This window comes from Podarcis erhardii, assembly GCF_964252035.2.
Source record: "Podarcis erhardii genome assembly, chromosome: 12".
Lineage (NCBI taxonomy): Eukaryota > Metazoa > Chordata > Lepidosauria > Squamata > Lacertidae > Podarcis > Podarcis erhardii.
In genome coordinates, this window is record NC_138513.1 from 6,020,287 (window position 1) to 6,044,367 (window position 24,081).

Genomic DNA, 24,081 nt, shown 5'->3' on the forward strand with positions numbered 1-24,081 from the left:
AAATATATTCGTATATAAATATAATTATTTGCCTCCGCTGAAATGCCGCAGTTACTGTTTGTTTTTCTTTACTGCAACTTTAGATCAGATTATCCAATGACACGCAAACATCCATAGGCAACATTTTTTGCTTCCTGCCTTGAGTTCACTTAACTCAGCAGAACATGTCGGCAGATTCTGCAGTTTCACCTTTTCCAACTGCGGCCTGTGTTTAGTTCAGCTTAATTTGTTGTATGTTCACTGATGTAATTGCTGGCAGCTGTATCTAACTTCCACATCACTATTGATTTAAGGTTTGTCTTAATCTACAGTTTGTAGATAAAGATTTTAACTTTCCGTTTCTTTTTGTAATGAAAAATAGGCTGGAAATATTTTTCAACAAATATTAAATTATTATTATTTTAAAATAATTTGGGAGTGTCAGGTTAGGTTTTATGTAGCCTCAAAGGCTACATTCTACCTATCCTGTCACAAGCAACATGCTTCTGTCAATCAGTTACTGGGAATAATAATAATAATTTATTATTTATACCCCACCCATCTGGCTGGGTTTCCCCAGCCACTCTGGGTGGCTTCCAGCAAAACACTAAAATACAATAACCTATTAAACATTAAAATCTTCCCTGAACAGGGCTGCCTTCAGTTGTCTTCTAAAAGTTTGGTAGTTATTTTTCTCTTTGACATCTGGTGAGAGGGCGTTCCACAGGGCGGGTGCCACTACCGAGAAGGCCCTCTTCCTGGTTCCCTGTAACTTGGGAGCCACAGAAGGATACAGTAGTGCTCTTTTACTCTGGCTCCTGCTTACGGGCTTCCAATAAGCATCTTGTTGGTCACTGTGGGAATATGATGTTGGACTAAATGGACCATTGGCCTGATCTAAGAAGGCTCTTCTGGTGTTCTTAACCAAACAGGCAGGCGTGGAGGACTCCCTGGTCCTGAATGGGGTAACTGTGCCCCTAAAGGACCAGGTGTGCAGCCTGGGAGTCATTTTGGACTCACAGCTATCCATGGAAAGGCAGGTTAATTTTGTGTCCAGGGCAGCTGTCTGCCAGCTTCAACTGGTATGCCGGCTGAGACCCTACCTGCCTGCACACTGTCTCAATAGAGTGGCACACATTCTGGTTATTTCCTGCTTGGAGTACTGCAATGCGCTTTTGTAGTTTTACCAGTTTCGTGGTATGTTCTCGTTTGTGACATTGGCCACAGTGACAATGACTTCAAACAAACGAGACAAAAAATCCACGTCAGCTATACATTTCCCCTGTTTTCCCCCTTAGTGTGAGTGTTGAGGCACATCCCTACACTACTTCCTCTAGGTGTGTGGATAATAATAATAATAATAATTATTATTATTATTATTATTATTATTATTATTATTATTATTATTTATTCCCCACCCATCTGGCTCAGTTTCCCCAGCCACTCTGGGCGGCTTCCAACAGAATATTAAAATACAATAGTCTATTAAACATTAATGCAGATGACACAACCTTGATGGCAGAAAGTGAGGAGGAATTAAAGAACCTTTTAATGAGGGTGAAAGAGGAGAGCGCAAAATATGGTCTGAAGCTCAACATCAAACAAACGAAAATCATGGCCACTGGTCCCACTACCTCCTGGTAAATAGAAGGGGAAGAAATGGAGGCAGTGAGAGATTATACTTTCTTGGGCTCCATGATCACTGTAGATGGTGACAGCAGCCACAAAATTAAAAGACGCCTGCTACTTGGGAGAAAAGCAATGACAAACCTAGACAGCATCTTAAAAGTAGAGACATCACCTTGCCAACAAAGGTCCATATAGTAAAAGCTATGGTTTTCCCAGTAGTGATGTATGGAATTGAGAGCTGGACCATAAAGAAGGCTGATTGCCAAAGAATTGATGCTTTTGAATTATGGTGCTGAAGGAGACTCTTGAGAGTCCCATGGACTGCAAGAAGATCAAACCTATCCATTCTGAAGGAAATCAGCCCTGAGTGCTCGCTGGAAGGACAGATCCTGAAGCTGAGACTCCAATACTTTGGCCACCTCATGAGAAGAGAAGACTCCCTGGAAAAGACCCTGATGTTGGGAAAGATGGAGGGCACAAGGAGAAGGGGACGAGAGAGAACAAGATGGTTGGATAGTGTTCTCGAAGCTACCAGCATGCATTTGACCAAACTGCGGGAGGCAGTGGAAGACAGGAGTGCCTGGCGTGCTCTGGTCCAGGGGGTCACGAAGAGTCGGACACGACTAAACGACTAAACAACAACAACAACAATTAAACATTAAACGCTTCCCTAAACAGGGCTGCCTTCAGATATCGTCTAAAAGTCTGGTAGTTGTTTTTGGTAGTCTGGTAGTTGGATGTTTCTAATAATTTTTTATGCCCATGATTTGCAATGCCAGTGACTAAAGCAGCACCGATATGCTCTGGATCTTTCATTCCTGAGTAATAAAGCAACTTTTTTCTACTTCCTGGTGTGACAAGTTCTTTATTAGGCAGAAGTTTTAAAGGTATACACACATATTTTTAATGGCCACATGTCAAAATGTTGCATTCCTCTCAAGAGCGGATGCCAGGTCTATACGAGTGGTGAACACATACGCAGGTGTGTATCTGAAGTGAATCTGTGTATCTGAAGTGTATCTGAAGTGAATCTGTGTATGTGAAGGTGTGTATCTGAAGTGTGTATCTGAAGAAGTGTGCATGCACACGAAAGCTCATACCAAGAACTGACTTAGTTGGTCTTTAAGGTGCTACTGGAAGGAATTTGTTTTGTTTTGACATACGCAGGTTCAGACATGCACCTTGTAGCAACAAACACACACGAAATTGTGAAAGCAAATTCATTTGGTATGCTTCTTTTGTTTCATGACAGACATATATTTTAACAAATAAGGATGAGTACTTTCCCACAATTTCCAATCAATTCTTGATGCAAACTTATCCACCCTGTCCATGTTTACTCACAGGACCCCTTGATTTCGACAGACCCTAGACTACGATCCTAAACACATTTATTCAGGAGTAGGCTCCATTGAGCAGAGGTGGGCTTACTCATGGGTAAATAGCACCCAGAGGAATAGGTTCCATGGCTGCTGAATCATATGCTAGCTTACTCAGAGGCCAGACCACACTGAAGTCAAAACGAATTTAGCGGGGTGAAACAGAAGCAGAAATTGTCCGCGATGATATATCTGCGGCGATTCAAATATTCACATCAAATTTGTGTTCCGGGAGCCTCAGCGACACATTTCCAAATCTGGATTGTTTTAAACAATGCAGACAATGTCAGGCTGTTAGCCTTATCACATCATGGGGAGAGAAGTAATCATATTGAAGCTGGATAATTTCTGTTGTCTGGGTTTAAAAACTCAATTAATTGCCTGGGGGTTTTCATATGACAAGCCCTCTGAATTAATTCTGTTCCTTACAGATCGCACATTACATAAGGCCCTCAGCTAGGGGGAAGTCCCTCCTCTGGAGACATTGACATTTACATGATGTATCTAATGCTCCCCGTCACTTATATGTGCAGTATATTTCCCCCCCAGGTGCTCTCGGCTGAAAACCCTCAACCTTCCCTGCGCATATTAACCCGAAACGCCCTCCTAATTATGATTAACGATCATGTTCCCTCCTCCAGATGTCTGGAGGGAACTGTAAGGGGTGGCGTTGCTATGGCAACATCAAGTCCATTCCTATGGAGTCCATTCCATGAAGCAGTCCTCTCCTGAAGATTAAGGCTTATTCCGGACTTCACAGAGGGCGAAACAGCCCATGTTGACCCAGGCTGAAACTGGGTAAATGGAAAGCTGTGAGAAATGTCCTTGAAATGTCCCCTCCGAACTGGATGCGGTGGCCTGTTGCCATAAAGTCATTTCCACAATTTGGCTTCTGGAATCTTGTTGCAATTCTGATAGTAAAGCATTCGCAGGGATGAGCCGAAAATCCACGCTGAGCCAAAATGGCCTCCCAGAATTCAATGCACCATTTGTGGGTGATAAAATGAAACAATTTTGTGGAGGTGCAAATCAGCAAGGGCCACCAACCCTAGAATCATAGAATCATTGAGTTGGAAGAGACCACAAGGCCATCGAGTCCAACCCCCTGCCAAGCAGGAAACACCATCAGAGCACTCCTGACATATGGTTGTCAAGCCTCTGCTTAAAGACCTCCAAAGAAGGAGACTCCACCACACTCCTTGGCAGCAAATTCCACTGTCGAACAACTCTTACTGTCAGGAAGTTCTTCCTAATGTTTAGGTGGAATCTTCTTTCTTGTAGTTTGGAACCATTGCTCCGTGTCCGCTTCTCTGGAGCAGCAGAAAACAACCTTTCTCCCTCCTCTATGTGACATCCTTTTATATATTTGAACATGGCTATCATATCCCCCCTTAACCTCCTCTTCTCCAGGCTAAACATGCCCAGCTCCCTTAGCCGTTCCTCATAAGGCATCGTTTCCAGGCCTTTGACCATTTTGGTTGCCCTCCTCTGGACCCGTTCCAGTTTGTCAGTGTCCTTCTTGAACTGTGGTGCCCAGAACTGGACACAGTACTCCAGGTGAGGTCTGACCAGAGCAGAATACAGTGGCACTATTACTTCCCTTGATCTAGATGCTATACTCCTATTGATGCAGCCCAAAATTGCATTGGCTTTTTTAGCTGCCGCGTCACACTGTTGGCTCATGTCAAGTTTGTGGTCAACCAAGACTCCTAGATCCTTTTCACATGTACTGCTCTCAAGCCAGGTGTCACCCATCTTGTATTTGTGCCTCTCATTTTTTTTTTTTGCCCAAGTGCAATACTTTACATTTCTCCCTGTTAAAATTCATCTTGTTTGTTTTGGCCCAGTTCTCTAATCTGTCAAGGTCATTTTGAAGTGTGATCCTGTCCTCTGGGGTGTTAGCCACCCCTCCCAGTTTGGTGTCATCTGCAAATTTGATCAGGATGCCCTTGAGTCCAACATCCAAGTCATTGATAAAGATGTTGAATAAGACCAGGCCCAAGACAGAACCCTGTGGCACCCCACTAGTCACTCTTCTCCAGGATGAAGAGGAACCATTGATGAGCACCCTTTGGGTTCGGTCAGTCAGCCAGTTACAAATCCACTGAGTGGTAACATAGTCAAGTCCCTAGTGGCTGGGAGGCAGAATGACTCTGAATTCCAGTTGCCGGAATGTCCACAGGACAGGACATTAGATGTTCTCAAACTCCAATTCCCATCAGCCCCAGGCAGCATCCCCAATGGTCAGGGGTGAGGGGTTTTGTAGTCCCTCAACATCTAGCAACTGACTTCCCAAACTTATGTCTCCATCTGTTTTTGGATTACAACTCCCATCATCACTAGCTTGCAAGACCAGAGGCATTCCAGGCGGTGGAGGCGGACCACTCCAGGTACCATTCCAAAGGGGGGTGTGACAAAATGCCGACCCCCAATTGGCGATACCCCCCAGGGTGTGCGCCGCTCGCCGCACACCACTGGGACATGCGCCACACCCCCTGGGACGAGCGCTGCTTCGGGTACCAGAGCAGGTTGCTTTGCCTCTGAGCAAGACGAGTGGTCAGGGATAATGAGAACTGTAGTCCAAAAGCAACTGCAGACCCAAGTTTGGGAAACGCTGGCCTAGCGGGTCCCATGTCCCTCATCCCTGTGTTAGAGTCCTGGCTAGCGGTGACTCTACCAGCCCACAAATGGACTGGCGCGACCATGTAACAAGATGAGCAACCTCTTCCCCTATATCAAGAAGAATCAAGACATACATTTGAGGGTTGGGGAATAGTCAACATGGCGTCCAATCGGCGCACTCCAACTGTCATCAGCCACAAACAGCAGGGCCACTAGTTGGGGGTGATGGGAGTTGTAGTTCATCTCTAGAGGTCCATCTTGACTACCCCTTTCACATCGCAGTAGGGCACAGCTAATATATTTTTATTTTATTTTTTGTTCTGGAGTAAGTTTCCATATTGTGATTAGGAAGTATCCTGGCAACACCATGACTTACTATGGCTTTAACAAATTGTATTAATTGTTTGGATGAATCTGGTGTTGTTGTAGATAAATAGGTACCACTCCAGCGGGAAGGTAAATAGCATTTCCATGCACTGCTCTGGTTTTGCCAGAAGCGGCTTAGTCATGCTGGCCACATGACCCGGAAGCTGTCTGCAGACAAACGCCAGCTCCCTTGGCCAATAGAGTGAAATGAGCACTTAACCCCAGAGTTGTTGCGACTGGACTTAATGGTCAGGGGTACCTTTACCTTCACCTATACCTGTGCTTGATATTATAGCAGTGTTTGGGACGTTTCAAGGTTTTCAAGCAGAATACAAATATTAAATCAAATCCAAGTCAATAATCTGCTCCCTGATCTCGCCAATGGTTGAATTTTGCTTGCAAAGCAGGGGTGTGAGCCATAGTCTATTCCACAAAGCGAAACGAAGGAGCTGAAATAAGCTGGGTGCAGCACTCTGTATACCACAATTTGAGGGGGGGGGGGAAACAATGGAGATTTCTTAACAATCATTTCCACTTCAGAGGCAGGTGCAAGAGATCCAAAATCTGAGAAATGAGAAGGTCATAATGTTCTATGCTGAAGCCACAATCTTTAAGCGATGGAGGTGCTTGGTTTGAAGAACTAACTCTCAGCTTAGTGATGAATCTGGGTGACAACATCTTCCCAAACTCCACATTCCTTTCTTCTGGTCCTTCCTGTTTCCTTTCGCCTTTATCAGTCACCCCTAACACACCGAGGTTGTCATCTTGATGCCAGAACTCGATGGCACGGTCCACCTTGTCCTCTTCTTCCAAATCGGCATAAATCCATAGCTGTTGCCACGCCATTTCCGACAAATTTCCGCCTGTACCTTGAAAATCAAAGAGATGCCATTACCAGAAAGCTGCCATTTCAGTTCTCAGACACAGCCAGAGTAAAAGTGCAAAGCTCTGTCGGTGACATTTTTTATATGTCAAAGACAGAAGGAATAAACCTAAAACCTTTGGATTATTCTTAGCTATTTTACACTTTGACTGAAATTTGTCAGTGCCAACAAATGCAAAAGTTGAGGTGTCAACTGTTGGCATCAGAAAACACAGTGGGCACTTTGGGGGGACTTTATCATTTTTCTAGTGTTACATCATTATTATTTGCTTAGTTTCACTGTTTAACATCTACCTACCTTAGAGACTGAGGGACATGGGTGGCGCTGTGGGTTAAACCACAGAGCCTAGGACTTGCCGATCAGAAGGCCGGCTGTTCAAATCCCCGCAACAATGTGAGCTCCCGTTGCTCGGTCCCTGCTCCTGCCAACCTAGCAGTTTGAAAGCACATCATGTGCAAGTAGATAAATAGGTACCCCTCCGGCGGGAAGGTAAACGGCATTTCTGTGCACTGCTCTGGTTCACCAGAAGTGGCTTAGCCATGCTGGCCACATGACCTGGAAGCTGTATGCCAGCTCCCTCGGCCAATAAAGCGAGATGAGCGCTGCAGCCCCAGAGTCAGTCACGACCGGACCTAATGGTCAGGGGTCCCTTTACCTTTACCTTAGAGACTGTTGTGATATTAAGCAGCATATAAGTATATAGAAGGAAATAAGCAGAAGCTTCCACAGCATCAGGTCATTTTTATTGATTGACTGACTGATTGATTGATTGATTGATTGATTGAATCACAGAATCACAAAATCACAGAGTTGGAAGGGCCGTCACTTGGAAGATGGAGCAATCCTGTTTTCTCCTGCTCTGGAGGGCAGGACCCAAACCAATGGCTTCAAGTTACAGTGGCGCCTCGCAAGACAAAAATAATTCGTTCCGCGAGTTTTTTCGTCTTGCGATTTTTTCATCTTGCGAAGCACGGCCATTAGCGGCTTAGCGGATTAGCGCTATTAGCGGCTTAGCGGCTATTAGTGGCTTAGCGGCTTAGAAAAAGGGGGGAAAGGGGGGGGAGTCAGAAAAACTCGCAAGACGTTTTCATCTTGCGAAGCAAGCCCATAGGGAAATTTGTCTTGCCAAGCACCTCCAAAACGGAAAACCCTTTCGTCTAGCGGGTTTTTCGTCTTTCCGAGGCATTCGTGTTGCGGGGCACCACTGTACAAGGAAGGAGATTCCGGCTAAACATTAGGAAGAACTTTCTGACAGTAAAGAGCTATTCAACAGTGGAAGGGACTCCTTCAGAAGGTGGTGGACTCTCCTTCCTTGGAGGTGTCTAAGCAGAGGTTGGGTGGCCATCTGTCAGGGATGCTTTAGATTTCTGCATTGCAGGGGGTTGGACTAGATGACCCCAGGGGTCCCTTTCAACTCTACAATTCCATCATTCTATGGCCATGCTGATGTTGGAGGCTGGGGGAAGCAATAATTTGTGTAACCACCAGAGGGCCACATCCTCACAAAGATGAGAACAGGGAAGGGTTTATACCAGGCTTCCTCAACCTCAGCCATAGAGATGTTTTGAGACTACAATTCCCACCATCCCTGACCACTGGTCCTGCTAGCTAGGGATCATGGGAGTTGTAGGCCAAAAACATCTGGAGGGCTGAGTTTGAGGAAGCCTGGTTTATACTCTCTGCTTCTGTGTCTTGTTGCGCTTAGGATTTCCTGGCCGGATTTTGAATCACTCAGTTCTGTTTTCTGCTGTGGTCATGGGAATCACAAGCCTTTACTTCCCTGAAAACGCAGCCATGGCAAAATATTGCAAAGTCCGCAGCCCCAGCTCTTCTTACCTCTTGATTTAGGAAGCAGTACAGAACAGCAACAATGAAGCCCTGTATAACAAGGAGGGAAAAAACACAGAAATTAAATTACTAAACCGGCAGCTGGAGAAACTCAGGTTTGCGGGCCAATTGGATTCCTCTAGACCTCTCTACCTGGTCCCTGGGATTCTCCATTGGCCTTGCCTCCTCCCCAAAACCACACCACAGTCCCTCTCCCACGCCCTCCTCCTCCCTTAAGATGTAATATGCCCCTGACAGGAATGGACCTTAGTAATATGGTGTCCTTGGTGAGGACCAAATTTGAGGCTCCCCCCCCCCAGCAGCTCCCAGTGCTCATATCGCCCTCCAAAAGTCAGAGAGGCGAGGTGCTGAGCTTGGAAAAGGAGCTGCGACGATCTGGCAGGGTCCTTGAGTCCTCCTGCCTCCTTCCCAAAGCTGGGCAAGTAGTAGTAGTAGTAGTAGTAATAATAATAATAATAATAATAATAATAATAATAATAATAATAATAATTTATTCTTTATACCCCTCCCCCACCTGGCTGGGTTTCCCCAGCCACTCTGAGTGGCTCCCAACAGAATACAGTGGTACCTCAAGTTACAGTCGCTTCGGGTTACAGACGCTTCAGGTTACAGACTCCGCTCACCCAGAAATAGTACCTCGGGTTAAGAACTTTGCTTCAGGATAGGAACAGAAATTGTGCGGCGGGAGGCCCCATTAACTAAAGCTGTACCTCAGGTTAAGAACAGTTTCAAGTTAAGAACAGACCTCCAGAACAAATTAAGTTCTTAACCCGAGGTACCACTGTATTAAAAACACAATAAAACAACAAACATTAAAACATCCCTATACAGGGCTGCCTTCAGACAAGTCAGATAGTTGTCTATTTCCTTGACATCTGATGAGAGGGCGTTCCACAGGGTGGGTGCCACTACCGAGAAAGCGATCTGCCAGGTTCCCTGTAACTTCGCTTCTCGCAGCGAGGGAACTGCCAGAAGGCCCTCAGAGCTGGACCTCAGTGTCCGGGCTGAACGAAGGGGGTGGAGATGCTCCTTCGGGTATACTGAGCAGAGGCCATTTAGGGCTTTAAAGGTCAGCACCAACACTTTGAATTTTGCTCAGAAACATCCTGGGAGCCAATGAAGGTCTTTCAAGACCGGTGTTATATAGTGCTAACTAGGCTTCGAGAAGAAGGACTCTAGGTCCCTGTCAGAGCCCTCACACCTCCTTCCTGAAGCAATAGCTTACTAGGCTTTGAGAAGGAAGCGGGAAGTCACCCCTTTCGCTCATCACCCTGAGTTTTGGACAGCTGGGCCAGGGACACTTACCAACAGAGGTATGTGATCCCTGGATGTTTGAATCACTAGGGAATGTGACCCCCCCCCCCAGGCTGAAGCAGGCTACTCTTATGAAGGCAACATCATCCATGATCAGAACTTTTGTCTTGTCACTGCTAGACTATACAGTGGTACCTCTGGTTGCGAACAGGATCCGTTCCGGAGGCCCGTTCGTAACATGAAAAGTGTGCAACCTGAAGCGCTGTATCTGCACAGGTGTGCGGCACACTTTAGCGCTTGTGCGCATGTGCGAGTGTGGAAACCCGGAAGTAACCCTTTCCAGTACTTCCAGGTCACCGCGGGACACAATCTGAAAAAAAGTAACATGAAGGAAATATAACATGAGGTATGATTGAGAGCCAGTGTGGTGTAGTGGTTAAGAGTGGTAGACTCGTAATCTGGTGAAGCGGGTTCGCTTCCCCGCTCCTCCACATGCAGCTGCTGGGTGACCTTGGGCTAGTCACACCTCTCTGAAGTCTCTCAGCCCCACTCACCTCACAGAGTGTTTGTTGTGGGAGAGGAAGGGAAAGGAGAATGTTAGCTGCTTTGAGATTCCTTCAGGTAGTGATAAAGCGGGATATCAAATCCAAACTCTTCTTCTACCAGAAAATATGGCTGGGGCTGATGGCAGTCGAAGAGACAAAGATGATACCCTGAATTGTGTGAGCAATTCAGTCTGAGAGCAGCAGCAGTGAGCTAACTTGTGATTTCAAGCCAAGATGAGCCTCCTAAATCTAAGATTAGCAGGCCCTGATGCTATAGCAGCATCGGAAACACCCATGCTGCTACAAGACTTAATCTCTGCAACAACAACAACAAAAATCTACACTTGCACTATATAAAACTTTACTTAACAGGAAGAAATACGATTTAGAATATGAAAGACAAAGATGGAGTAAAGAGCTAGGAGTACAGATAACAAATGATATATGGGAGACAAGTATGAAATCAATAGAAAAAGCCTCTATGGATTTAAGACTCAGACTTATTCAACAGAAGATAGTATTTAGAGTCAACTGGACTCCAGCAAGATTATATTAGAAGAAAATAACAAGTGCAGATAATTGCTGGAGATGTGGGAGTAAAAAAGCGAACTTAATACATATGTTGATTAACCGCCTGACAATCAGACCATTCTGGAGCAAGGTGAGGATATTTATAGCACAAGTAATAAAAAGAAACTGTTATTTAGGGGAACCGAATTTAATTCTGAATTATATTCCAGAAACTTGGAAGATCTCAAGGGGTCAAAAAAAGTGGTTGTTTCGCGTTATATTAGAAGCAAAAAAATGGATTGATAATATGGACAGATTAGCTACATACGAAGGAATTGCTTGTCGACGCAAAATAAGAATGGATAAATACAAAGAAATTTGGAGTGAATATCTAAGTGACAAGGCAGATAACAGTGGGAAATAGAGGGGGGAGAGAATGGTGATAAACAAGGAGTAGGCATAGAGACATCACCTTGCTGACAAAGGTCCGTATAGTCAAAGCTCTGGTTTTCCCAGTAGTGATGTATGGAAGTGAGAGTTGGACCATAAAGAAGGCTGATCGCCGAAGAATTGATGCTTTTGAATTATGGTGCTGGAGGAGACTCTTGAGAGTCCCATGGACTGCAAGAAGATCAAACCTATCCATTCTGAAGGAAATCAGCCCTGAGTGCTCACTGGAAGGACAGATCCTGAAGCTGAGGCTCCAATACTTTGGTCACTTCATGAGAAGAGAAGACTCTCTGGAAAAGATCCTGATGTTGGGAAAGATGGAGGGCACAAGGAGAAGGGGACAGCAGAGGATGAGATGGTTGGACAGTGTTCTCGAGGCTACCAGCATGAGTCTGACCAAACTGCGGGAGGCAGTGGAAGACAGGAGTGCCTGACGTGCTCTGGTCCATGGGGTCATGAAGAGTCAGACACGACTAAATGACTAAACAACAACAACAGCAAGGCATAGGGATATTACTGTATCTAAATTTGCGTTGTCAATTTGTGTTATTATTGTTATTATGGTTTTTTGTTGTACGTGTCTTTTTAGCTTGGTGTTTGTACTGACTGGAAAAAGTGAATAAATAAATAAACAAACAACAACAACAACAACTCAGCAGTGGCAAAGCACTCTTGTAAAATCTGATTGATCCCTTAAGTCCATACTTCACCTGGAATGATCCGATGCAGAGCTCTAGGGAGAGGCGAACCCCCACGTTGGCGTAATCGGGAAGAAAATTGAAGATGATGTAATGCGTCCCAAACAGAGGGATGAGGAGTAGAGTCGACTTACAGAGGCGTCTGGGTTTGGGAGGAGAAATCGGGAGAAAAACACGGTCCTGACACCCTGGCTTACAGAAAACGGGCACAAGATGGCGCTCCCAGTATCTCAATTGATCTAAAGTGACGGTCAGGGCCCGTTGGATCTGGCAAGGCAAGAAATGTGGGGAGCCGCCAAATGGTGGAATGTGAGCTAATGGAACAACAAGCAAACAGATCCTAGCTTTGTCCCCACTGCCTATCTGTTGACGGGAGGCAGTGCTAATGAAATATACTCGTAGTCGAGAGTGGATTTCATGCTCTTTATTCAGCTCATAGTGGTGAGGAGGAATGGAAGTTCCCCCAGAATGTCTGCTTTATATACATTATTTACACAATGGGCCCCATGTGATTGGCTAATTCTGGGATTCTCCTGTAGGCCAATCAGGTTGCGGATTCACTTCCACCTGGAACTGGATTGGGTGGCTCCTGTGGACCAATCAGACTGCTGCATTCTGGGTCCTATTGTTCTAGGACCAATCAGACTGCTGCCTTTTGGATCCTATTCAACTCAGTACATAACAGCTAACAAGGAGGTGCAGCCCTTGGCACCTCCTGCGCTGGTTATAAGTAAGGAGGCAGGTGGGTGTGACGTTAACATATGAGAGTGCTGGAGGTGAAATAGTTAAACAGGTTACCCAATCAGAACCCAGGGGGTGGAGTCAGAGGGACTATAAAACCAGCTCTGGGAGGGCCGAAGGGAGCAGTTCGTTGGGAGTTGGGTGGTTGGTTGGAGTGAGAGTGAATTGGGACAGAGTCTGTGGGTAGGTTGAGTTAGTGTAGCGAAATAAGCTGAGTCAGGAACAGTTAGGAGCTAGGAAGACAAGTAAATATCTGAGAGGTGGTTTAGTGAGGGAGAGCAGGTAGCGGACGTTATAGGTCTGGATAGGCACCCTATGATTGTAATTGACCGATGCCGTTTATGAAACCACACGCTTGTTAAACTGCAATAAATAAACAGAAGTTTATGTTCCGATTTAACCCTGACTGGACTCAGTATTGTACCAGGTAGGGCCTGGGTGGTGGCAGCGAGAAATAAAATGGTGGCACAGGGATCAATAGCCGGTGAAACGTCTGGGGACCTTGTGTGATCGCCACAGTGGGGACTGGCTGAGACTGGTGGATCAGTGCCCCATTCCCTCATACTCTGTGGCCATGAATCCTGTACATTTGCTAAAGGAACTCCCTTCCATCCTAAGCTTTCTACCACTCAGGCAGAGGGAGAGGTCTGAAGAAGGACCACACTACTGGCCGAGAGACTAGAAACATTTGGCTTCTCCTCTCCTCAAACTGTTTATGCTCCAGTTTTATAACTAAGAACTAAGTGCTTGGGTTTGCTTGTTTTTCCTCCTCCCTCCTCCTCCCTTTTTTCCTTTTGTGCTGCGCCTCTTAGATTGCAAGCCTGGGAGCAGGCACTGCCTCATTACTGAAATGTACAAGCCATTCCGGGAGCCTTTTTAGCCAAAGAGTAGGGTGGTGTTTTTTTAAGGCCTGAAATAAATAAAATAGTACATAAACAATCATTCCCGATGTGTCACACCCCCACCCCAGATGTTCTAGAATTAAGGAATGAAAAAGAAACATTCCACTACCTTCACCCTATTCCAAATTCATGTGAACCTCAGATCTTTCTCTAAGCCCTCTGCTCAAAAATATGTTCACAGTATACCGCCGGCCAGCCCTTCTTCATGCTGACTGGTTCCACTCAATTCACCTGTACTGAGATGAGTTGTTGAAATTGATTTGTCCCGGGTCCAGTTTTTTCAGCAGGATTCTGATGATGTTGATAAAAAGAATGAAGTTGACCTGTCCCAGATGTAGGGAGGAGAGAGGGGAAGAGGGAAGAAGAGAGCACAGTTAATGTTAAGACAATATATTTTTTTATTGATTGATGGATTGATTGGCCGCCCTTCACCAGATTTAAAATATATCCCCCAAAATGTTCTGGATGGAGAAATGATCTTGAGCGCTGAGGGTCTGCTTTGCGGGAATGGGGGAGAATATTCAAATCATATTCTGAAAAACACACTCGTTTTCTTTCTTCTCTTTTCAGATATATTTACAGTGGTACCTCTGGATGCGAACAGGATCTGTTCCAGAGCCCCGTTCGCATCCTGAAGGGAATGTAAGACGCGACTGCGCATCTGCGGGTCGCGTTTGGCCACTTCCGTGCATGCGCGTGACATCATTTTGAGCATCTGCGCATGCGCAAGCGACGAAACCCGGAAATAACATGTTCCGTTACTTCCAGGTCACCACGGAGCGCAACCTGAAAACACTCAACCTGAAGCGTATTCATCCCGAGGTATGACTGTATTGATACTTGCCCAAAGATATACAAAAGTTCATACTCAATACAAGCACACTCTTTTTCTATGGGAGTTAAAAAGAAAAGAAAAAATCTCATAAAACCCTCTTCCAAGAAGGTTTGGCTTACTCTACCATAAACCACGACATTAACAACAACAACCAAATAACCACTAGAACCACCAGATAAAATAAGCTGTAGGCAAGATTTAAAAAGGCCTTGGTCAACAGAGACTGGAATGAAGTGTTAGCAGTTTTTGAACTTCTCTCTCTCTCTCTCTCTCTCTCTCTCTCTCTCTCTCTCTCTCCTTAACACACACACACACACACACACACACACACACACACACACAGTTATGAAAGCCAGAACATCCCACCATTCAAGTGTAAAGGTAAAAGGTAAAGGGACCCCTGACCATTAGGTCCAGTCGTGGCCAACTCTGGGGTTGTGGCGCTCATCTCACTTTATTGGCCGAGGGAGCCGGCCTACAGCTTCCGGGTCATGTGGCCAGCATGACCAAACCGCTTCTGGCGAACCAGAGCAGCGCACGGAAACACCGTTTACCTTCCCGCCGGAGTGGTACCTATTTATCTACTTGCACTTTGATGTGCTTTCGAACTGTTAGGTGGGCAGGAGCAGGGACCGAGCAACAGGAGCTCACCCCATCACGGGGATTCGAACCACTGACCTTCTGATCGGCTCTGTGGTTTAACCCACAGCACCACCCGCGTCCCCATTCAAGTGTACAAAAAGGCAAATAGGATACATACCCCAACAGAAAAGATAATGGGTCCTTTGATTAGCCACCAGTAAGGAGAACCTTGGTTTGCATCCCAGCAACTGGAAAGAACATTTAATGGTTAATGCAAATGAATGTGCGATCTTTTCTGAGTATTGTATGACTGAATTATTTATCCTTCTTGTGTCTCCCTCTCCAATGGTATTGGTGGAGTGGGGGGTGGTCCTACTATTTTACAGAGACAGCTGCCTCAGATGACAGATGCTGGCAGCAATGAAATGTGGGAAGACAGTGCTTGTATGTGCAACACAGCTGACCTGTGGCACCCTCTAAACAAGGCAGTCTTCAATTGCTTTGTCTCATTTTTGCATCACTTTACAATCTCTTTTGTTTAAAAAGTCCTCCCCCAAAATTTGCCAGCATTTTATTGTGTATTTTTAAAAACTGTTTTGCCCAAATCAGGGATGTCCCTGGAAGACAGGTACACTTGGAGAGTCTGAGACGAGAAATGCCATAAGGGACTTCTGGTGTGGTGTGGTGTGGTGGTTAAGAGCGGTAGACTCGTAATCTGGGGAACCGGGTTCGCATCTCTGCTCCTCCACATGCAACTGCTGGGTGACCTTGGGCTAGTCACACTTCTTTGAAGTCTCTCAGCCCCACTCACCCCACAGAGTGTTTGTTGTGGGGGAGGAAGGGAAAGGAGAATGTTAGCCGCTTTGAGACTCCTTTTGGTAGTGATAAAGTGGGATATCAAATCCAAACTCTTCTTCTTCTTCTTTACCTGAGCAATAATGATCTTCCAGACAAGTTTTTTGGATTTTTGTGTGTGTTAAGCATCAGTCCAACACTAATTTGACCACTTTAAGCCTGCACATCTTGTGATACACACACACTACAATCCAAACACAGGTCAACAGCCACCACTTGCAACGTTTGCAATAGCAGGTTAACCACCAAAAAGCAGATGAGCACCTCCAAGGTGAGTAACCATGCATGGCTCATAGATCCATTGCTTGGTGGGCCAGTATTTCTGGAAGCCTGGATTACTTTCTTGTTTCCTGTGCCTTCCCCCCGCCCTCATTTTTATGAATCTGAACACAGGACATGACTCACGAAATGTCTTCGAAATGCACCTTGACTAATATCCACAGTATGGTAAAAAACGTTGGAACACCTGTAGAATTGAAAACAGAGGACATGGTGATTTTTATGGATGCAATCAAGCCAAATAATTTTCCAAAACCAACCACCTACTTGTTAAGGGGACAGATCCTTGATCTGTGTCTCTAGAGCAGGTGTGATGAACCTTTGGCTCTCCAAATGTTGCTGTACTACAACTCCCATCATCCCTGGCCATGCTTGTTGGGGGCTGGTGGGAGTTGTAGTCTAGCAACATCCAGACAGCGGTGGTGCATATGCCCGTGCTGCCCAGGGTGGGCGCACTCCCGAGGGGGGCATGACATGCTCTTGACGGGGAGTGTGGTGCGGAGGGTGCCCTCCCAGGCACGGGATAGCCGCTCGGGTGCCTGGTGTTGGGATTCCATTCCACCCTTTGCTGGAGACATGGGATTGCTACATGTCACATGTCTGTTTACATTCCAGCACAGATTGCTGGCGTGAGAGGAACTTCCGCTCTGTATGGCTTTTGCTTTCTGTCTCTTTCCAAAAGACGGCAAGGAGAGATGACATGTTTTCTTTGCCCTGATTTATGTATAATAAATGTGTAGTTTAGTATGTGTCTACAGCCTCAAGCCTCTTCTGTTGTGCAGTTTACACTGCTGAGTAAAGTGTGCTCAAGTCTGCAAGCTCTGCATGTTGGAGCAGAGGTTGATGGACCTCCGCAGCAGTAGGGCTGAGGGGCGACGCTCCAGCCGGGGCCGAGCCAACTGGCCTTTTTGACCCCCGATTCTGACATTGAGGTTATGGGCCCAGATCTGAGGCTTTACACTGGAGTAGGACTGCTGTTGGCTGCTGCAGCGTTCTGGGGATTTATGAGGTAATCTGCAGCATGCACAGGATCAGAGTTCAAGGGCAAATTCCAGCCAGGCAAAAGCACTTGGGGGTGAAGCAGAGTTAGTGAGGGGAGTGGTCTGGAGAAACGTCTAGGGGCCAGACTTGGGGTGGCTTGGAGAGCAGCATTTGGCTTGCTAGGCTGAGGTCCACCACTGCTGCAAGTCCTCCTCACTTACCCCAGCCAAACAGCATGAGCCACCAGTAATATTTTCTTCCATGGGGAAAGGACGACAGCAGCAGGCAGTTGAGGTAGAGAGCTTCCACCAGCAGCCACATGAAGTTAGCCATTGTGAAATATTGACAGAAAACCACCGAGATCTTGCATTCGGTCTAAAGAACACAGAAAGTGAAACTTCAATGAACACCTTCATTTGTAGGGTATTGCTTTGGTTTTTTTGGTTGTGTGTGTGTCTGTTGTTATTCTTACTATTATTTCTTCGATTTGCATACTGCCCCTCATCAAAGATCTCATGGCAGTTCACAGCATAGAAATACAAAACAGAAACACAAAAGACATAATATGAACAAGAACAAACCAAACCAAACCCATAACCCTTCTCTAGGTGCCCCGACATATTGCACAAACTACCCCTGAGTTTCAGGGGAGCTTCAGAAGGAAATTATGGAGAGGGTAGAAACATTCATTCAAATCTGAAAGCAAAGGAAAAAACCTCCAGGTATTATGGACTACAACTCCCATAATCCATGGCCATTGGCTGTGCTTGCTGGGGCTGATGGCAACTGGAGTACAACATTTGGACACAGGTTCCTCACCCCAGTTCTAACAGCATCCATGTGCAAGATTTGTAGATTTGGGGCATATCCGTTTCTCATTTTTCAAATTCTCCACATTTTGCAGCAATTTGTGAATTTTATTTTTAAAATATTCGTCAGCCTAACCTTACTGTATGCTTGTGAAACACGGACCACTTGTAAACGCCATCTCCAACTCCTCAAAAGATTCCATCAACGGTGTCTCCAAAAAAAAATACACATCACTTGGGAAGACAGGCAAACTAATGCCAGTGTACTGGAAGAAGCAAAGATCACCAGTGTTGAAGCCTTGATTCTTCAACATCAATTTTGTTGGACTGGTCATGTTGTGCGGATGCCTGATGATCGTCTTCCAAAGCAACTACTCTATTCTGGACTTTAAAAATGGAAAGCGTAATGCTGGAGGTCAACAAAAGAGGTTTAGAGACTCTATCAAGGGAAATCTTTAGAAATGTAGTATAAACACCGACAACTAGGAAACACTTGCCCGTGAACGCTCCAATTGGAGAACAGCCTTTACCAAAGGTGTCACATGCTTTGAAGACACTCGAACTCAGGACGAAAGGGAGAAACTTGCTAAGAGGAAGGCACGCTTGGCAAATCCACACCGTTATCAACTCCCACCTGGAAACCTATGTCCCCACCGTGGAAGGACGTGTGGATCCAGAATTGGCCTCCACAGTCACTTACGGACTCATTGTTAAAACCGTGTTTATGGAAGACAATCTTACTCGGCTACGAGGGATCACCAAAGAAGAAGAAGAGTGCAATTTTCTTTCACCAATGCACACGTTTCCACAAGCAGTTTCCCCTAATATAATGCATTTTTACAAATAAGTTCCTTTTTTATGTTTCCTTCCTCCCAGTGCTATTTTTCTAGATAAAGAAGTGCCAGAACTCACCATGAACACCTCCCTTGTTCTCTTAGAATGGCAATGGTGCCCAACCTGAGAGGTGCTGGAACAGAGTTCTGGTGAGTTCCAGGTGAAAAAAAGCCTTACTTCCCCTATGTGCATTTTTGTAAACGTTGTTTGCAGTTGGAGGCAAGAAAGCTTCCAAATTTGCTGGAAACCAAAAGAGGTGAGGGCTGCTTGTGGGTTTCCACAGGCATCTGGTGAGCACAGGATGGTGGACTAAATGGACCACTGGCCTCATCCTCCAGGTTCTTATGTTCTTATGTTTGGAGAAGTTCATCACAAAATTTAGATAAGTGCGAATATTGAAAACTAGCTGTGTTTCGGTTTGCATTTTATCATCATTATCGTTATTATTAAATTTATACTCCAACTTTTTCCCTGACAGGATCCGAGACCTGGGAGAAGAGTCGATGGAAGAGGATTGGAAAAAGTTCAAAGACTATTTGCAGAAACATTGTAAAATGTTTGAATGTTAAAATGATGTTGGATTTAAAGAGAATATGGCATCAGTGGTATAGTTAAAAGGAGTATGCAAAAAAAAAAAAAATTAAAAAAAGAAAAGGGGGGAAAGACCAGAGTAATATTATGTTGAACTTAAACAAATTGGCACAAGGAATTAAGTTATAAAGAATAGGTAAAAATTGATTTTGAAAAGAGAAGAAAAATTGGAGATATAATAGGTTGAAATATATAATCTTAAATGAGGTTTGAAAGAGGGTTAGAATTTGCTGAACTCGATTGTGTAAAGGGGAACACAAAAAAGGGAGATGCGAGGAAGTCAAGAAAGAGGGTTATATAGATATTAAGTTAAAAATTGGATTTTTCTTGTTTATGTTCTTATTGTCCTTTTCTGTTTCTTTGTGATGTATTTTCTTTTTTTTGTCTTGTTGTATACTTGTTTTATTATATAAAATCTTAATATATATCTTTTTTTAAAAAACAACTTTTTCCCTGACAGGGACTCACGTTGGTTTACAGATTAAAAAACCAAAACAGCTAAAAACAAAATGTTTTGGAAAATTCTGATTTGATAGATTTGGCATTGAATGAGTGCTGAGCTGCTGTTTTTCTCCCATCCCTCTCAGGGTCTTGTTAGACCCAGAGAAGTGGTGGAGAGTCAGGGACCATCAGTCTCAGCAACTGATTCATGAATTTTAGCTGCTGTGCTCCTAAGGCCTCACACCCAGCCAAGGCTGTGAAGATTGTATTCTTGTTAATAAAATGTTAACTCCGACTTTGAATGGTGTGATTTACTGCCGGCTCACTCTGTGACAGACCCTGTCTCCAGCTGAAAGCAGAATACCAGATTACATGAAGCTTTGTTCTGCTAGAGCCAGGCAGTTGGTGTGTCCCCCCCCCCTTCCAGGTTCTTCAGAAGGTTTCCAGGCTATAGTTTGTGTTTTAGGAGAAGGAGCAAGCAGAAGAAAGCAGCCCTGGTACCCATGTGGCCATGACACACACAGATGAAAACCAGAGATACAAGCAAGTCACACTTTTTTACACCTTACCGTGGAAAAGCTACAATAGTCAACATCTTCTGTTTTGAAAAGAACCTCATCCTTGACGAAGACGGCAATGGTCTTCAGGATGAAGGTGAAGAAGAGATGGACATGGATGTAGTTTCTGGGGCAACGGAGCCTCCTGCAGGAGCAGAACATGGAACCATAAGAGGCTGAGAGCAGAAGCTAAGAGACTGTCAGTGTCAACACTATGCTTGTCTACCTAGTAAACTTAAGTAATAGTAATAGTAATCATTGTCGTCATCATCAAAATTTTATTATTTATACCCAGACATTCTGGCTGGCTTCCAATGCATATAAAAACACAGAACATTTAAAACTTTCTGATACAGGGCTGCCTTCAGATGTCTTCTAAAAGGTGTGCAGCTCCTTGACATCTGATGAGAGGGCGTTCCACAAGGCGGCCACCACCACCACCGAGAAGGCCCTCTGCTTGGTTCCCTGTAACTTCACTTCTTGCAGTGAGGAAACCACCAGAAGGCCCTTGGAGCTGGACCTCAGTGTCCGGGCTGGACAAGGGGGTGGGGACGGTCCTTAGAATCATAGAATCATAGAATCATAGAGTTGGAAGAGACCACAAGGGCCATCGAGTCCAACCCCCTGCCAAGCAGGAAACACCATCAGAGCACTCCTAACATATGGTTGTCAAGCCTCTGCTTAAAGACCTCCAAAGAAGGAGACTCCACCACACTCCTTGGCAGCAAATTCCACTGTCAAACAGCTCTTACTGTCAGGAAGTTCTTCCTAATGTTTAGGTGGAATCTTCTTTCTGGTAGTTTGGAACCATTGCTCCGTGTCCGCTTCTCTGGAGCAGCAGAAAACAACCTTTCTCCCTCCTCTATGTGACATCCTTTTATATATTTGAACATGGCTATCGTATCACCCCTTAACCTCCTCTTCTCCAGGCTAAACATGCCCAGCTCCCTTAGCCGTTCCTCATAAGGCATCGTTTCCTGGCCTTTGACCTTCAAGTATACTGGGACAGAAACCATTCAGGGTTTTAAAGGTCAGCATCAACACTTTGCTCGGAAACATACTGGGAGCCAATGTAGATCCTTTAAGTGTTAAATGGTTCTGACAGCCACTCGCTGTCACCAGTCTAGCTGATGTAATAAAAGATAGCTCAATGTTCAGGCAGAAATGAAATCCCTTTGGAGGAAGGGATTCTCCTAAATTCACATACCTCTTGTAGTTCCCCCCCTCCCTCAGCAAAGCCTGCTAGCTGTCAGGTTCCCATGAAAATACCTGAATGCGATGAGCACCATGATGGCCATAGCAAGGGAGGTGGTGGAGATGCTATAGCCCACAGTGTAGATGGTTTTGACGGTTGTCAGGTAGGCGTGCTGAAATGGAAGGAGAACAAGGGCATCGGCGGAATGAATCTGATTACAAAATATTGAACCATTTGAAAGACGCCGTACTAGAGAAGGATTTGGCGGTAACGTTGAACTATCTCCTGCAAAATAAAAATGGCTAAATCATGGGGGGGGGGGGAGAGAGCCGCCACCAGCAGCCCCAGTCTCAGAATTGAAAGAATCTGAGATATTCTAAAGTTGATTGAATACATGTCCTACAATAGAGCAACGAATGTACAAACAAAGAGATTCTTGCAAAGAGGGGCAACATCAGTTATGATCTGGGAGGATAAATGCCCTGTGGTCTGTTATGCAATGGTCTGAGAACCTCACTGGCCTGGCTGCATTTGAACGTCAGTTTCATGTGGATATCTGTTTGGACATCTGGAGGCTGTATGTTGACTTATATGTTTGACTTAAGGTATATGTATTGGTAGGGAGCGGGTGGCCCTGTGGTTTAAACCACTGAGCCTCTTGGGCTTGCTGATCAGAAGGTCGGTGGTTCGAATCCATTCGGCAGGGTGAGCTCCCGTTGCTCTGTCCCAGCTCTTGCCAACCTAGCAGTTCGAAAGCAAGCAAGTAGATAAATAGATACCACTGTGGCGGGAAGGTAAACAGCATTTCCGTGTGTTCTGGTTTCATCACAGTGTTCCATTGTGCCAGAAGCAGTTTAGTCCTGCTGACCACATGACCCGTAAAGGTGTCTGTGGACAAACGCCGGCTCCCTCGGCCTGAAAGCGAGATGAGCGCTGCAACCCCATAGTCACCTTTGACTGGACTTAAGTGTCCAGGGGTCCTTTCCCTTTACTTACAAGTATTGGTGGCTTCTGTGCCCACTGATGGTGGGGTTTTGATATTTCTTATTTGTTTAATGCATTTCTATTCAACTCTTAAGCCAGGAAGGTTCCCACAGTGACTTACATACATCCAATTAAAGCAGGATTGTCCCTGCCCACAGGCTTACAATCAGAAGAAACACGACACACTGGTCTCCCAGGGTAAGAGGCTGGGAGGAGAAAGGAAAAATACCAGGTGAGAGCTGGGAGGAGCAAACTGAGAATTACTTTGAAGAGAGGACTCCATATTGCACTTATTTTGTTTGAATTTTTGTAACTGCTATTTTATTGTATTATGGAAAACTTTAATAAAAATTGAATTACCAAAGAAACATGATAACACAAGGGGAAAGGGGAACGGGAGTGATGGAGAATGAAAACTCAGGCACCAATTCTTAAACAGTTATTATTAGTACTATTTGTAAATTCTCTCTCTCTCTCTCTCTCTCTCTCTCTCTCTCTCTCACACACACACACACACACACTTCTTTCCCCTTCTCTTTCTTTTTGCTAACTTTGTAAGTATTTTTTTAAAAGAAAATAAATGCTTTTAAATAACTAACAATTCTCTGTGGGCTTTAGCTACTGTTCCAAAACACTACGCACTTCCCGTTGCATTGAAATATTGCAAATAGAAAGCAGATTTGAGGCTTAATGGTCAATTATAAGCAAATGGCAGACAACAATAACACGTGTGAGCCACAACAATAATTCAGATTTCCATTCTACTGCTTGGAAAAAGATGTGCACTTTTGAACAGGGAACACAGTGTGCCTTTCAGACCACTGTGGATAATCTTTCCTTTGTGGTTATTTGTTTGTTTACTGCCTCCATCCCACTCTTTGGCTCCGGAGGGTTTCCAGCAAACAATTAAATATTGAAACTACTAGGTTAAAAAAAACCAAAAACAACAACCCACATGAACTGAACAGAGCATATAATTATAAAATAGTGGAACGGTAAAAGCAAATACCATAGAATCACAGAATTGTAGAATTGTAGAGTTGGAAGGGACCATGAGGGTCATCAAATCAAACTCCCTGCAATGCAGAAATCTTTTGCCCAACGTGGGGCTAGAACCCACAATTCTCATGCTATAAACAAATGAACAATCTGGGACAAGCAAGCATAAGCTCCTGAAATTCTTCAGGCATAGATTCCAACAAATCTTCAGAAATATTGTGTGCTCTACACTGAACAACCAAACGGTTTTGAACCTCAACATCCCTCCCTGCAGCCTGCTTCGGAAATACCAATTATTAGAGATAGTTTTTTTAGTCTTCAAAACCTCAGAG

The 24,081-nt window shown here is 44.9% G+C and overlaps 1 protein-coding gene across 1 annotated transcript in view; it reads right to left on the reverse strand.

The window, feature by feature from the left end:
* Nucleotides 1-6,303: 6,303 nt before the first annotated feature.
* Nucleotides 6,304-24,081, reverse strand: part of GHRHR (growth hormone releasing hormone receptor) — a 29,508-nt gene continuing 11,730 nt past the window's right edge. Inside the window, exons 5-13 of the mRNA XM_081834485.1 lie at nucleotides 21,841-21,938; nucleotides 20,584-20,716; nucleotides 17,561-17,714; nucleotides 16,485-16,545; nucleotides 15,403-15,472; nucleotides 14,039-14,130; nucleotides 12,177-12,306; nucleotides 8,696-8,737; nucleotides 6,304-6,844 (exon numbers count right to left, since the gene is read on the reverse strand). Of these exons, the coding sequence (XP_081690611.1) occupies nucleotides 6,719-6,844; nucleotides 8,696-8,737; nucleotides 12,177-12,306; nucleotides 14,039-14,130; nucleotides 15,403-15,472; nucleotides 16,485-16,545; nucleotides 17,561-17,714; nucleotides 20,584-20,716; nucleotides 21,841-21,938 (906 nt within the window). The 3' untranslated portion in view covers nucleotides 6,304-6,718. The remainder of the gene's footprint in view (nucleotides 6,845-8,695; nucleotides 8,738-12,176; nucleotides 12,307-14,038; nucleotides 14,131-15,402; nucleotides 15,473-16,484; nucleotides 16,546-17,560; nucleotides 17,715-20,583; nucleotides 20,717-21,840; nucleotides 21,939-24,081) is intronic.